Below are 16319 nucleotides of genomic sequence, written 5' to 3'. Positions count from 1 at the left end.
TTAGCCTTTACTAGGCCTTTGATTCCAGATGAATAAAGAAAGGATGATTTCTATATCCTCTTTAGTTGTAACATTAAGAAATTCTGAGTGCTTGAAATTCAAGCCATTTAAAATTTTCATACCCTGTGGTTGCCACTACAGACTACAAAATGTACAAGTAAGAATTAAAAATCAAACAAACCAAATAACCACTTGTAGCATACAGGCAGGGCTAAACTGTATATTAAACCTGATAAATCTGGTAATTTCACTTTTCTGACTACCATCCAAAAAGTTTTCTCTCCCTAGAACCAGAGAAGCAAAGTTTGGCCCTGCCTATTATTTCCACAATCAAGGAAGTTTAAACTGAACTAAGTCCATGAAATGAAAAAAGTTAGCCATAGTGGGGCTGGCAGAGTTTCTTTTCCTGAATGATAGATTTAGTATCTTCCTAACCTTTATAACTGATCTGTTGGCACTAGCTGTTAAAAGTACAGACCAGATCAGGAGAAGATGAAACTTTAAAGCTCAACTAGGTTCTAGATAAAGAGGTTCACCTTAAAATCTGAAGTAAGTTAAAAATAAAAAATCAGTTGATATATAAAATGAGGCTTCTACCCTATAGAAGACAAAAATCACAAAATACTTTTAATCCATACAGGACTTCTTGCAGAGCAACTCAAAAGTATTTTATAGAAAGTACTCAATTAAGTTTCATGACACTTCTGCAAAGAGTCAGATATTATTACTCATTTTTTTTCAAAGGAAGCAAAAGAAATGAAGGAACCAAAGTTACTTTGCTGATGACATAGCTCCCTATTTTGTATCTAGTGTTGTAGCTTGTGAAAAAAGGTACTTAGCCCCATAATAAATGATATTAACTGAAATGCTTCAGTTTTTAAAAAAATGTTGGAATTCCCACAAGATGTGAGTGCAGAGGATGTATATTGTCTTGCTTAGCATTTATCCTGATTACTTAATTCAGTATCTGTCACACTGCAGGCACTCATTATACATTTAATGAATAAAGGCTATTCATAGTAGCTAAAAATTACTAGATATGAGTTCATATATCAGGTAGTAAGTGCATTACATATATTATTTTATTTAATCTAGCAACAATTCAATAAAATAAGTTATTACTCTTCATTTTACTGATAAGGAAACTAAGACCTAGGTTAAGTAACTTGTCCAAGATTACAAAACAATAAAGCCACAATTTAAACAAGGTAGCCCAACTTTAGATCTTAAAGATCATGATTGTAGAAAGAAAAGCACTAGGCTAGCAGTAAGAAACTCTTTTCTATATTCTACACCATCACCACTTCCTTGGAGAGAAAGGAAATTTCTTAGTGATCTATCTGCTTATAATGCCTAGTATAGTACCTTAGTCACATTACTATTAATTAAATGTTTCCTGAATACAATTAAAATCACACAAATTAGGCTTCATTTGAAGATAAAGTTACCAGCAAGGTCCACCTCAGTGGTTCTCAAAGCACAGTCCCTAAACCTAAAACTTTTGTCAGAAATTAAAACTCTCAGGCTGCACCCCAGACCTTCCCTATCAGAAAATGGAGTTTTATGAAGACTTCCAGGTGATTCTCATGCATGTTCATGCTACTCATATATAGTAGTCCGTATAAACTGGACTACTTTATATGATGATTATTTCATATTAAAATGAGTTCAATAATGTGAAATCATCCTACAGAATGAAAGGCATATCATTATAATTAAAATATTAAATTATGCTCCCTGAAAAAAACTCAGTGATTTTGCTAAATTCACATAAAAATGAGCATCAGAAATGAAATACATAATAAAATACTTTTAAAATAAAATACTGTTCTTCTAGATTTTATCTGGATAATGTATAGTATTCATGGATACAGAGGAAAAGACAAGTATGTTCCATAAAGGACAACCTAGAAATCTAATAATCTGGTAATTGAGTGAATCAGCCCAGAGATCTCATATGCTGCACAAGCTCCTTACCTGACCAGTGTCCAGTGGAGATGCCAGATCTGTCTGTGCATGTCTCACTTACAGGCCTGAATACAGTCTCCCATCCACCAGTAGCATAGCGCCAATTCTGAGATTCCAAGATGAGTGTTCGCTGTGTGCCATATGCAATCATGAAGCAGTAGACCACATGATGGAGTTGACAGCCATAGCCACAGCCTTTGTTGATATTACACACCAGCTTCTTGGCTTTGCTGCAGTCCTTGGGATTCTGTCAGGGAGAAAGAGAAACAAAAATAAAGACAAGTACAGAGAGGTCAACTTCTCTTTTTTTTTTTTTTTTTGCTTTCAGCTTCAGGGGCACATGTGCAGGTTTGTTTTATAAACTGTGTGTCATAGGGGTTTGCTATACACCCCAAGTAATCAGCATAGTAAGTTATATGTGGTTTTTTGATCTTCACCCTCCTCCCACCTTTCACCCTCAAGTAGGCCCCAGTGTCTATAATTCTCTTGTGTCCATATGTACTCAACGTTTAGCTCACACTTTTAATAAGAACATGAAGTGTTTGGTTTTCTGCTCCCGCATTAGTTTGCTTAGGATAGTGACCTCCAGCTCCATCCATGTTGCTGCAAAGGACGTGCTCTCATTCTTTTTTAAGGCTTCATACTATTCCATGATATATATGTGCCACATCTTTTTTCTAGTCTACCACTGGTGGGTATCTAGGTTTATTCCATGTCTTTGAAATTGCAAATAGTGCTGTGATTAACATATAAGTGCATGTGTCTTTATAGCAGAATAATTTATATTCCTTTGGTTATATACCCAATAATGGGATTGCTGGGTCAAATGGTAGCTCTCTGAGTTCTTTGAGAAACTGCCAAACTACTTTCCAATGGTTGAACTAATTTACATTTCCATTGGCAATGTATAAATGCCCCTTTTCTCTGCAGCCTCACCAGCATGTTATTTTTTGACTTTTTAATAACAACATTCTGACTGTTATCTCATTCTGATGGTATATCACTGTGATTCTGATTTGCATTTCTCTAATGATTAGTGATGTTTCATACTTATTGACTGTGTATATGTCTTTTGAAAAGTGTCTGTCATGTCCTTTGCCTTTTTAATAATGTTGCTTTTTGCTTGTTAAGTTCCTTATAGATTCTAGATATTAGACCCTTCATGGTTTGCAAATATTTTCTCCTGTTCTGTTGGTTGTCTGTTTACTCTGTTGATAATTTATTTTGCTGTTCAGAAGCTCTTTAATTAGGTTCCATTTGCCAATTTTTGTTTCTGTTGCAACTGCTTTTGGCATCTTCATCATGCAATCTTTGCCAGGGCCTATATCCATAATGGTATTTCCTAGGTTTTCTTCTAGAGTTTTTATGGTTTTAGGTTTTACATTTAAGCCTTTTATCTATCTTGACTTAATTTTTGTATACAGTGAAAGGAAGGAGTCCAGTTTCAATCTTCTGCATATAGCTAGCCAGTTATCCCAGCACAGTTTATTGAATAGGGAGTCCTTTCTCCTTGGCTTGTTTTTGTCAGCTTTGTCAAAGATTAGAAAGTTGTAGGTGTATGACTTTATTTCCAGACTCTCATTCTGTACCACTGGTCTATATGTCTGTTTTTGTACCAGTACCATGCTGTTTGGTATGGTGATACATGGTATGGGTACCATGGTGTTTGGTACCAATACCATGGTTACTGTAGCCTTGTAGTGTAGTTTGAATTCGGGTAATGCGATGCTTCCAGCTTTGTTCTTTTTGCTTAGGACTGCTTGGGCTATTCAGGCTCTTTTCTGGGTCTATATGAATTTTAAATCAGTTTTTTCTAGTTCTGTGAAGAATGTCATTGGTAGTTTGATGGGAATAGCATAGAATCTGTAAATTGCTTTGGGCACTATGGCCATTTTAATGATATTGATTCTTCCTACCCATGAGCCTGGAGTGTTTTTCCATTTGTTTGTGTCATCTCTGATTTCTTAGAGCAGTGTTTTGTAATTCTCCTGGTAGAGATCTTGCACCTCCCTAGTTAGCAGTATTCTTAGGTATTTCATTCTTTTTGTGGCAATTGTGACTAGGATTCCATTCTTGACTGAGCTCTCACCTTGGACATTACTGGTGTATAGAATGCTACTGATTTTTGTACAGTGATTTTATAGCATGAAACTTTGCTGAAGTTGTTTTTCAGATCTAGGAGCTTTTGGGTAGGGACTATGGAATTTTCTAGGTGTAGGATCATACTGCCTGCAAAGAGAGGTAGTTTGACTTCCTTTCTTCCTATTTGGATGCCTTTAATTTTTTTCTCTTGCCTGCCTGTCTGCTCTGGCTAGGACTTTTAGAACTATGTTAAATAGCAATGGTGAGAGTGGGCCATCCTTGTCTTGTTCCAGGTCTCAAGAGAAAGGCTTCCAGCTTTTGTCCACTCAGTATGGTGTTGTCTGTGGGTTCGTCATAGATGGGTCTTACTATTTATAGGTATGTTCCTTCGATGGCTAGTCTGTTGAGGATTTTTAACATGAAGAGATTCTGAATTTTACTGAAAGCCTTTTCTGCATCTATTGAGATAATCTTTTTGTTTTTAATTCTGCTTATGTGATGAATCACATTTATGGATTTGTGTATGTTGAACCAATCTTGCATCCCAGGGATAAAGCCTATTTGATTGTGGTGAATTAGCTTTTTGATATGCTGCTGGATTTGGCTTGCTATTATTTTGTTGAGGATTTTTACTTCTTTGTTCATCAAGGATATTGGCCTCATGTTTTCTTTTTGTTCTTGTGTCTTTGCCAGGTTTTGGTATCAGAATGATGCTGCCCTCATAGAATGAGTTAGGAAGGAGTCTCTCCTCCTCAATTTTTTGGAACAGTTTCAGTAGGAATGGTGCCAGGTATTCTTAAATGTGTGGCAGAATTTGGCTGCCTATCCCTGGGCCTTTTCTGGATGGCAGGCTTTTTATTACTGATTAAATTTCAGAACTTGTTATTGGTCTGTTCATGGTATGAATTTCTTCCTGGTTCAGTCTTGGGAGGTTGTATGTTTCCAGGAATTATTTATTGTAGGTTTTCTAATTTGTGTTCACAGAGGTGTTCATAATAGTCTCTGATGGTATTTTTGTATTTTTGTGGAGTTAGGGTGATGTTCCCTTAACTTCTCTTTACAGGTGACAAGTACCAAAAATCATAAAATAGGTCAGGACTGATCCAGTACGTTTCTTATTTAGGAAAGAATCCTGCTGGATTGGATTTCAATGAATCCAATGAAAACTATACGTACATATTTAAGGAGATTGCAGTGAAAAGCAAGTTTCTTGGGAAGAACTCTAAACAAATGTGAAATTAAGCAGTTACATTTAAAAAAATTCTTTCACTTCTCATTTTTAACACTGCATTTTGTTTTTTATTTTTTAATTTTAAGTATAAGGATACATGTGTAGGTTTGTATACAGGTAAACTTGTGTCACGGGGGGTTTGTTGTACAGATTATTTAGTCACCCAGGTTTTAAGTCTAGTATTCATTAGTTATTTCTCCAGATCCTCTCCCTCCTCCCACTGTCCACCCTCCGATAGGCCCCAGTGTCTGTGGTTCCCCCTCTATGTGTCCATGTGTTCTCATCATTTAGTTCCTACTTATAAGTGAAAACATGCAGTATTTGGTTTTCTGTTTCTGCATTAGTTTGCTAAGGATAATGGCCTCCATCTCCATCCATGCCCCTGCAAAGGACATGATCTCATTCTTTTTTACAGTTGCATAGTATTCCATAGTATATATGTACCACACTTTCTTTACCCAGTCTACCACTGATGGGCATTTAGGTTGATTCCATGTCATTGCTATCGTGAATAGTGCTGCAATGAACATATGCATGCATGTATCTTTATAGTAGAATGATTTATATTCCTTTGCATACATATCCAGTAATGGGATTGCTGGGTCAAATGGTTTTTGGTTGAGTAATTTCCACACTGCGTTCTACAATGGCTGAACTAATTTACATTCCTACCAGCAGTGTATAGGTTCTTTCTTTCACTTCTTTATTACTCAGTCTCTTACTTCTTTCACTTCTTCATCACTCAGAACATGCAAATGGAATTATCTCTGAATTCAAAGTTGCATACATCAGTATCTTTATGAAAAAAGTAAAACAGTTCATTTATTCCAGCAGCATTTCAGCATTCTGAGCTTACCTTCTATGATGAAACTCAGATTATCTTAAAAGACAAATTCTAATTTCTCTGTTAATTCCATCTATCTCCACAATTTTATATATTACAACAAAATCTACTTTTTCATTATGAAGTAAAAGCCACTGAGTAAAGGGATACCTGATTTCAACAATTACAAAATATCAGGCATGGAACATTTAAAAAAATCATACTTGATAATAGCTACCAGCCATTTTTACAACGGAATGTAGAACGTGTTCTATACTGGCTAACTTGAGATGTAGTATGCCACTTTTTAATCGGGAGATCCAGAAAGCAAATGTTTAGCTAACATGATAATTTCTTTTTCTTCCATTCTAAAGTTCAACTTTGCTTTAATTTGGATGAGCTATTGCTAAATTATTCCCAGGCATCTTAGTTCTTCATATAACAAAATTAGTCTGAGAAGTTCTCCTAGCTGTTTTGTCTATGTGAGAGAGGATGGGTGACTCTAAGAACAGAATCTTTTATCCTACATAGCAAGAGGCAATGTAACCAGTTTTCAATTTATATGAGCCTTGAATAATGCAGTCACCAAACATCAACTCTAAAACCATTTTCCAGGGATATCATCGGTCCTGTCAAGCAGAGCCCTAGAAACAAAAGCTGCAGTTTGTAAAATGATTCCAAAGGAAAAACTGAGAAGGGAAAATACAAGTTACCTCCAGAAGAGGTACCTTTCATATTCAAATGTGTCACAGCAAGCTAGTCTTTTTTTAGATTAAAGCAGAAATACCATCAAGAACCTGAGGAAGAGTTAAGAGCCTTTTTGAATCTGAGAGAACCCTGATAAAATTCAGCAAGATTTGGTCAATATTGCTTCCACAATCAAGTAGTAGAGTTGGTGATTCTTTGAAACTATGAACTCATGGCAGACTCCTAAAGCAATAAGCATTCTCACACTTGTTGCTATAGCCACAAAAGATCTGAGAGGAACAGAGAAGTGTGGTAACATGTGGGAATGGGAGATCTGCATCATTTAATTTCTGTGCAATATTGTATAAGGATCCTGGGAATAAATAATATTCTCAAACTGATCCAAAGGTTTATTATTGACTCCATTTATCAAAAGAATGGACAAATAACACTGACATTTGTCAGATTTTCATGAGAAATAGAATACTTGAATATCACTAAAATTCATATGAATGAAAAAGGAAATGTCCTTCATATCTTCTTCAATAAACCTTTTCTTTTAGAACAGTTTTTAGATGTACTAAATTACTGCAAAGATAGCACAGAGAATTCCCATATACCTCACACCCAATTTCCCCTACTATTATATCTTACGTTAGTCGTCGTCTTCTTTTTTTTTTTTTTTAAAAGAAAAAAAGAGTGAAGGAACATAATAATTGAAACTATTTGACCTTTAGTTTGGAAACTATAGATTTTCTATTTAAAAGAAGACTCACATCTACATTTAAGAAAGTATATTCACTGTGTTAAGAACAGAGTTTGACTAGAACCTAATGCTTTGAGCACAAGAGCTGAGACCTAAAAGGGCAATCTGTACAAGTGGTTTAATGAATGATGCTTAGTGTATCTCAAATCAAGCTGAAGACAGACTATATTAATTCTTTTCTGTTTATGTCATAGAGGACACAAAGAAAGAGGTAAAATCCATTATGCTTGATTCTGAAATGAGAAATGTCTATACATATAAGGTGATGAATGGAAGACTCGAAGGGTGATACGAGAAAATGAATGACTGTACTGATAACAGTAAATGAAACACTGAAAAAGCTCAGAGTCACAGCCCAATTTTTTTGTCCAAATATTTAGAAGTGTGGAAAATTCAAAATAACTTGCTCATAAAAGTTCCAGAAAAAGGCAGAGGACACTAAAGAATAGAAAAGGTATTTATGTTCCTAACACAAGATTAGGTTTATCAGAGTACATATCTAGAAAAAAAATAAAGCAACAACTCTGAAATGAACAGGAAGTTATTGTGATGAAAAGGAATTTTATAGAAAACCCCTATTCTAAGCTAAGCCTTTGTTATCCAGCATTGTTACAGAATAGCAACAAATATAAAGAGATTTATGGGACTCTATAAAAGGGATACAGAGCCATAGTTTTGTAGTTTTCAAATTTCTTACCAAATAGCTATTATCAGTTACCACTGATCCTAGTTTTATACTATCCAGTTGATGTCTGCAAAAGACTAGAAAATGTGTCATATCCATGAGCAAGATATATAGAAGGGTCTCATTACTAAAAGAAGCTTTACTCTAAACTATAAACACAATAAATTATGTTTTATAATATGAGATTTTTGTATATGGGATCTACTTAAAAGTCAGACTCACCAATAGGCAGATAAATTCTAGCTCCTTGCAATAATGATAATTCAAGTTTTAGAAATACAAGGTACATTTGTGAAAATTACCTAAGACAACATTCTCTAATGAAAGGGCTTGGATAGAGAGGTTAAAGATATGATTTTGGTCCAATGAAGGTTCTGCTATGAACTCAATTGTGTGATTTGGTTTCAAGTGGTTAGTTTAAAATAGACACAAAAATTACCTCCCTACACAGCCTCTCCCTGTTCACTCACCCTTCTTTCTCAGAGCTACTATGAGGCTAAATAAATGAGATGGTATATGCACAAAATTAATTTGAACATACTTCTTATTTATCCTCATAGTTTCAAGAGACATTATTTCACACTGAATAAATCCAGTTTTTTGTATGTGTGTGTTCTTTTTGAGTATTAGTTAGTGTTGCAAGGTAGCCCAATCACGGGTCTTTATATGCTAACAATGTTATGTAACATTTTTGTAATTATAATTCATCAGCAAAGCTGTCACCATAGTACATATAAATCAAAAAATAAGGATTTAAGATATAACAGGATTCTTTTGAATTCAGTTCCCTTTTTATTTTCTTCAATTATTATTTTTGAGACAAGTTCTGGCTCTATTGCCCAGGCTGGAGTGCAGTGGCGCAATCATGGTTCACCACAACCTCAATCTCCCGGGCTCAAGCCATCCTCCCACCTCAGCCCCCCAAGTAGCCCAGCTAATTTTTGTATTTTTTGGTAGAGACGGGTTTTCCCATGTTGCCCAGGCTGATTTCGAACTTGTGAACTTAAGCCATCCTCCCACCTCAGGCTTCCAAAGTGCTGGGATTACAGGCATGAGCCACCACTCCTGGCCCATTATTTTCTTTTACACTATCTGAGGCATTTCATCTGACACTATTAGTTTCCAAGAATGACCCTGCTTCAACAGAGCTGAAAGCTGTGTTTTTTCTCTCTGCCCTATAAATCAACAATTGGGAACAATACTTGAATTAATAAGCCTCTAACCAAAATGGTATTTGAAGGAAAACAGCAGTCCTTAGAAATAAACGATTACTAATTCAGTAAGGTACCATCATAACGCTGACATATTTTACTTAGGTTAAAATATAAAAATAGTCACTATTGGACATATTTCCAATTAGGATACCAGGTTAATTTCCCCTTTGCAAAAAAAGAACAATTTCAATCAACTAGTAAACCATAGGCATTATTCTATTACTTAGGATTTATGGGTTTCCACTGACTCCACTTAGTAAATTAGTAGCATTGTGAATTATAAAATATTACCAAATAGTACTGATTTTGTGGCTTTTAATGATTTTTTTCTATGACTTTTAATAAAGATTTTTCCTACACACCAATAAAAGCAACTTCAGAGTACAAATTTTCCAGCCACAATGTAGTATCCCTCACCCGCCCAGAGTTACTACTGACCAAAAACACTGCAGAAAAAGGCTAAATTAACAACAAAGAAAACATTTAGTCAATATAAACTGCACATAATATCTCCAGCCACCTCTTGCAAACAGTAAATGCTCAATAACCATTAGTTCAACTGAATTACATTTACAGAGACAAAGGTGATGTCAAGTCCATAGTCATAAATTAACAGGTGGCAAACCCTCTCAGGTTCAAGAGACCTGCACGGTCTCTTGATCCACTGTCCACTGCCCTTATCTATTTCACCATGATATCTTCAATACAAGATGCAGCAAGAAGTCCAGGCTCAAAACACATATCTAGCTATTTCTGTAAACTGAAAATTAAGAATCAGAACCCCAGGAGATCCTTCCAACTCCTCTCTAAGAAATCCCTTCTATTGGAAGGAGTTAAGTCAAAGATAGCTCCTATTTCCAGTGAAGACAGTTCAGTAAAACCCAAAAAAACGGGTCAGGTCAGGTGAGTTAAATTGTACTGTGCTCTTTGTCTGCTCTAATAAGAAGACTAAACAGTTTTTAATTTGTTTGTTTAAAAAGATTTGCAATATCTAGCTTTGTGTTGCTAATGAAGAAAGAATTCATTAATAGGGTGTTGAAAGCTTTTCATTATATTAGAAACAATCTGATTTTATTTCTCTAACATTATTTTCAAAACCAAGGAGAAAAGGTAATGAAGCAAATAAGAGAACTGAAGTATTCCATGTGGTAATTAAAATGAAGACTCTGGCATAGTTAATAACCATGAAAGAGACAGTTAAAAAGCATGCTCACTTTTAAAAGCCAAGACCGGAAATTATTGTCTCTTAACATATTAAACAAGAATATTTTCCATAGCAAAGTTAAGACTGTACTAAAGCATCCTTTCCACCCCTCTAGCAACCTGAACGACCTGTTCCAGGTAGTAAGGACAACACAATAGCTCAGGCCCAAGTGCTTCGGGAAATTTCCCTATGGGTATTCTGTAAAATCTAAGAGTGGAAACTTAAGGGAGGAAAGATACCAAGATACAGAGTTTATAGACTGAAAGACCACAGTAAAGGCAGATCGTTACTATACAGTCATTGAAGAGGAAAGCTTGTCTTGGTAAGTAAAGCCACATTTAGCTTACTTTAAATAATACATTTTAAAAACTTTTGCTCTTTACCTGTAAGTCTCTACTAAATGCTTTAAAGTCATTTTTAAAAGATGGAAATTCCGTAAATCCAATAGAAAGCAACAAGCAAATGTGGGACATTTCTTCCATCGAGGCTTTCAAGACAGTATTCTGTAATCTCTGGGAGTTCCAGGTGGTCTCTAGAAAACCCTCAACTTAGATTCAAGAGACTTCCACGCCAGAATAACCTTGGTAATATTTTTCTGCTACCAGAAGGGCCACAAAGGAAAGGCAGATAATTAATGATTCGTATTCTCATTCAAGAATATAATGTAAATAAAACTATCTCCAAGGATACAGAAGAAAAGCTGTTATACAAGGAGCCAGAATCTGACAATCCTATATAAATGCACAGAAAATGTATCTTCTCAAGCACCTCAACTTTTCTCTGTAAGTTTATACCCTAATTCCCAGGTCTCAGAATCAATTGAACTGTTGAGGTTATAAAGAGCATGCTTACAAAAATTAAGATTGAATTTCAGAAAGGTCCTCCATCATCATTTTAGTTGACATAATTCATTTAGGGACTCTTTCCTCAAAACATATCATCAAGTATGATATGACAGGTACTCTTTTTAAAAAGCGAGTGAGAAGGGAAAAGAGGAGAAGAGGAAGTAAGATAGAAAAAAGGGGAGCTGGGAAGAGAATAGAGGGGAAGAAACGTGGACAAGAGAAGAGGACAGAAAGGGGAAGAGGAAGAGGAAGAGGGTAGAAGGGGGAAAGGAGTAAAAAGCATGCCTATGAATAGTCAGCCCTGTCTTATTACACAGGAGTAAAAAGATAAAGTATCGATTCTCAGCATTTTGGCTAAGATCAAGTGTAAAAGATGAAGTACTGGCAAAGGAAAACAATGGTTGAAACTGTTCCTGTGCAAAAGTTGCTCCAAATGTTTTGTTTTAAATAAAAGTCAGGGTTTAAGTTATACAGTTTTGCTGAGTTTTCCATTCTGCAAAGTACCATTCCTCTGGGTAGTACTGGTACTTACAGCACTTGTCTATTCGCTGGCTTTAAAACCAAACCATCAACAACAATTAGACCAGATGTCAAATCTGGATACCTCTTCTCCAAGACCAAGTATTTGTCTCATTTCTCCATGCAGCTAGCCATACATGAAAAATACACTGTTAGCTGAGCATGAATTTCTTTGGAATCCCCAGCTATTATTGTTTTTTTTTAAATGAAAAACAAAAAACAAAACAAAACAAAACCTCAAGACCACTTTTCTCAAACTACCTCAATGAACAGTACTGTAACCAGTTCACATTTTATTCTCTTTACGCCTCAAAAATTTTTAACACTGTATTTATTTTACTTTTATTTTGAAATAATTTAAGATCCATAATAAACTGCCAAAATAGTACAGAGAGTTACTGTACTTACGGTGTACCTTCCAAAAAGCTTTCCCCAAGGAGAACGTATTACTTAACCATAGTACATTATCAAAATCAGGAAACTGACATTACACAATACTATTAACTAAACTACAGACTTTTTTAGATTTTACCAGTTTTCACATGCACTCAGATTTTCTAACATGTATACACTCATGCAACTACCACCAAAATTAGGATACAAGCTGTACCATCAAAACAAAACAAAAACCCCTTATACTTCCAATTTCGAGGTACACTCTTCCCCAAACCTTAATCTCTGGAACCCACTGAACTGTTCTCCATCACTACAATTTAGTTACTTTAAGTGCATTATAAATGGAATTTAGATAGTTGTTAATCTTTTGAGACTGGCTTTTTATCATTCAGCACAATGCTTTTGAGATCCATCCAACTTGTGTGTAATAGTTGATTTCTTATTACTAGGTAGTATTCTATTATGTGGATTATATTATGGTTTATTTACTTACTGAAGGACACTTGGGTTGTTTCCACTTTTTGGTGATTACAAACTAAGATGCTATGCACATGAGTGTACAACTTTCTGTGTGGACATGGCTTTTCTCTAGGATATACAGGAATGTGATTGCTGGATCATATTGGTAATGGTATGTTTATGGGGAACTACCAAACTGTTTCCTAGAATGGCTGTACCATTTTACATTCTCATAAGCAATGCATGAAAGAGCTCGTTGTTCCACATTCCTGGCATTTTTTATTTTAGCCATTCTGACAGGTAATTGTATCTCATCATGTCTTTTGCATTTCCCTAATAACTAATGATTTTTGAACATTTTTATGTGCTTATTTGTCATCTGTATATGTCTTTTGTATAGCTGTCTGTACAAGACTTTGCCTATTTTCTAATTAGATTGTTTCTTACTATTGAGATTAGAGAGTTCTTAATACATTCTCTATACATGCCTTTGTTGGACATGTGATTTGCAGATTTCTCCCAGTCTATGGCTTCTCTTTCATCCTCTTTAACAAGGTCGCTGGTAAATAAAAAGTTTTTTTTTTTTTAGCTTTGTTTTTCTTTTTTATTTTTTTTGAGCACATAGTACGTATATATATTTATGGGATACATGAAGTATTTTTACATAGGTATACAATGCATGAAAAATCACATCAGGGTAAATGGGGTAGCCATCCTTTGTGTTACAAACAATCCAGTTATCCTCTTTTAGTTATTTTTAAATGTACAATTAAATTATTATTGACTGTCACCCTGCTGTGCTGTGAAATACTGGGACTTATTCTTTCTAACTATTTTTTGTATCCATTAACCATATCCCTTTACTCGCCCCCACAACTACATTTCCCAGCCTCTGGTAACCATCATTCTGTCTCTATCTCCATGAGTTCAATTTGTTTTAATTTTTAGCTCCCACAAATAAGTGAGAACATGCCAAGTTCGTCTTTCTGTGCCTGGTTTATTTCACTTAAGATAATGATCTGCAGTCTCATCCATGTTGTTGCAAATGACAGGATCTCATTCTTTTTTATGGCTGCATAGTACTCCATTGTGTATAGATATTACATATTTTCTTTGTTCATTCATCTGCTGATGGGCACTTAGGTTGCTTTCAAATTCTGGCTATTGTGGAAAGTGCTGCAGTCAACATGGGAGTGCAAATATTTCTTTAATATACTGATTTCCTTTCTTTTCATCATATACCCAGCAGCTGGGTTGCTGGATCATATGGTAGTTCAATTTTTAGTTTTATGAGGAACGTCCTAACTGTTCTTCGTAGTGGTTGTACTAATTTACATTCCCACTAACAGTGTATGAGGGTTCCCTTTTCTCCACATTTGTTATTTGTTTCTCAGCATTTGCTATTGCCTGTCTTTTGGGTAAAAGCCATTTTAACTGGGGTGAGATGATATCTCATTGTCGGTTTTTAAAATTTGCATTTATCTGATGATCATTGATGCTGAGCACCTTTTCATATGACTGCCATTTGTATGTCTTCTTTTGAGAAACATCTATTCAGACCTTTTGCCTACTTTTTGATCAAATTTAGTTGTTTGAGCTCCTTTTATATTCTGGTTATTCATCCCTTGTCAGGTGGGCAGTTTGCAAATATTTCCTCCCATTCTGTGGGTTGTCTCTTCACTTTGTTGACTACTTCCTTTGCTGTGCAGGCAGAAGGTTTTTAACCTGATAAGATCCCATTTGTCCATTTTTGCTTTGGTTGCCTGTGCTTATCGGGTATTACTTAAGAAACCTTTACCCATTCAAACCAATGTCCTGGAGAGTTTCCCCAATGTTTCCTTTTAGTAGTTTTATAGTGTGAGGTCTCAGATTTAAGTCTTTAATCCATTTTGATTTGTGGATATGGTAAGATTGAGGTCTAGTATCATTCCTGAGCATAAGGATATTCAGTTTTCTCAGCACCATTTATTGAAGAGACTTTCCTTTCCCCAGTGTAAGTTTGTGACTTATGTAGAAAATGAGTTTACTATAGATGTACAGATTTGTTTCTGGGTTCTCTATCCTGTTCCATTGGTCTATGGTCTATATGCCAGTACCATGCTGTTTTGGTTACTATAGTTCTGTAGTATATAATTTGAAGTCAGGCAGTGTGATTCCTCCAGTTTTGAGGTTTGTGCTCAGGATAGCTTTGACTTTTTTTTTTTTTTTTTTGGTGATTCCATACAAGTTTTAGATTCTTTTTTCTATTTCTGTGAAGAGTGTAATTGGTATTTTGATAGAGATTACACTGAATCTACAGATTACTTTGGATAGTATAAACATTTTAACAGTATTTATTCTTCCAATCCATGCACATACAATATCTTTCTATTTTTTACGTTCTCTTCAATTTCCTTCATCAATGTTTTATAGTTAGCATTGTAGAGATCCTTTACTTCTTTGGATAATTTCTTGTTACTTAATTTTATCTGTAGCTATTGTAAATGGGATTACTTTTTAAAATTTCTTTGTCAGATTGCTCACTGTTGGCATATAGAAACAATACTGATATTTGTGTGTTGACTTTGTACTTGCAACTTCACTGAATTCATCACTTCTAGTTTTTTTGGTAGTCTTTAGATTTTTCCAAATATTGAACCATATAGTCTGCAAACAAGAATAAATTGATTTCTTCCTTTCTAATTTAGATGTTGGTTATTTCTTTCTCTTGTCTGATTACTGTAGCTAGAGTAATCAGCACTGCGTTGAATAACAGTGGTAAAAGTGGGCCTCCTTGCCATGCTCCAGATCTTAGAGAAAAGTCTTTCAGTTTTTCCCCATTATGATACTAGTTGTGGGTCTGCTGTATATGGCTTTTATTATGTTGAGGTATATTCCCCCTTTATACCCAGTTTTTTGAGGGTTTTTATCATGAAGGTAAGTTAAATTTTATTAAATGCTTTTCAGCATCAACTGAAATGACCATACGGTTTTTGTCCTTCATTCTGTTGACATAACATATCACATTGGTTGATTTGTGTATGTTGAACCATTCTTGTGTCCCAGGGATAAATCCCACTTGGTCATGATGAATGACCTTGTTTGTTTTTGGTCTAATGCTTCTATCAATTATTGAAAGAGGGGTTTTAAAGTCTCCAACTATATTTGTCTGTTCTCCTTTCAGTTCTGTCAGTTTTTGCTTCATGTATTTTGAAGACCTGTTAAGTGCACACGTTTAGAATTACATTTTTTGGTAAATTGATCATTTTATTATTATTGTATCTTCCTTTGTCTCTGCTAGTTTTCTTTGCTCTGAAGTCTATTCTGTCTGAGATTAATAGTCACTGTATTTGTTTTGTTTTGGAGACAGAGTCTTATGCTGCTGCCCAGGCTAAAGTGCAGTGGCACAATCTTGCCTCACTGCAAGCTCCGCCTCCCGGGTTCATGCCATTCTCCTGCCT

General features: G+C 35.2%; 1 protein-coding gene across 51 annotated transcripts in view; it reads right to left on the bottom strand.

Annotated features, from left to right (window-relative positions):
- Window positions 1-16319, bottom strand: part of FUT8 (fucosyltransferase 8) — a 472318-nt gene that overhangs the window by 64201 nt on the left and 391798 nt on the right. For all 51 annotated transcript variants that reach the window (XM_077938183.1, XM_077938188.1, NM_001266744.2 and 48 more), the window contains 1 exon segment: window positions 1978-2215. In XM_077938183.1, coding sequence (XP_077794309.1) covers window positions 1978-2215 — 238 coding nt within the window.

The sequence above is a fragment of the Macaca mulatta genome, chromosome 7 (genome assembly GCF_049350105.2).
Source record: "Macaca mulatta isolate MMU2019108-1 chromosome 7, T2T-MMU8v2.0, whole genome shotgun sequence".
NCBI lineage: Eukaryota > Metazoa > Chordata > Mammalia > Primates > Cercopithecidae > Macaca > Macaca mulatta.
This window is presented reverse-complemented; position numbering and strand designations above follow the sequence as displayed.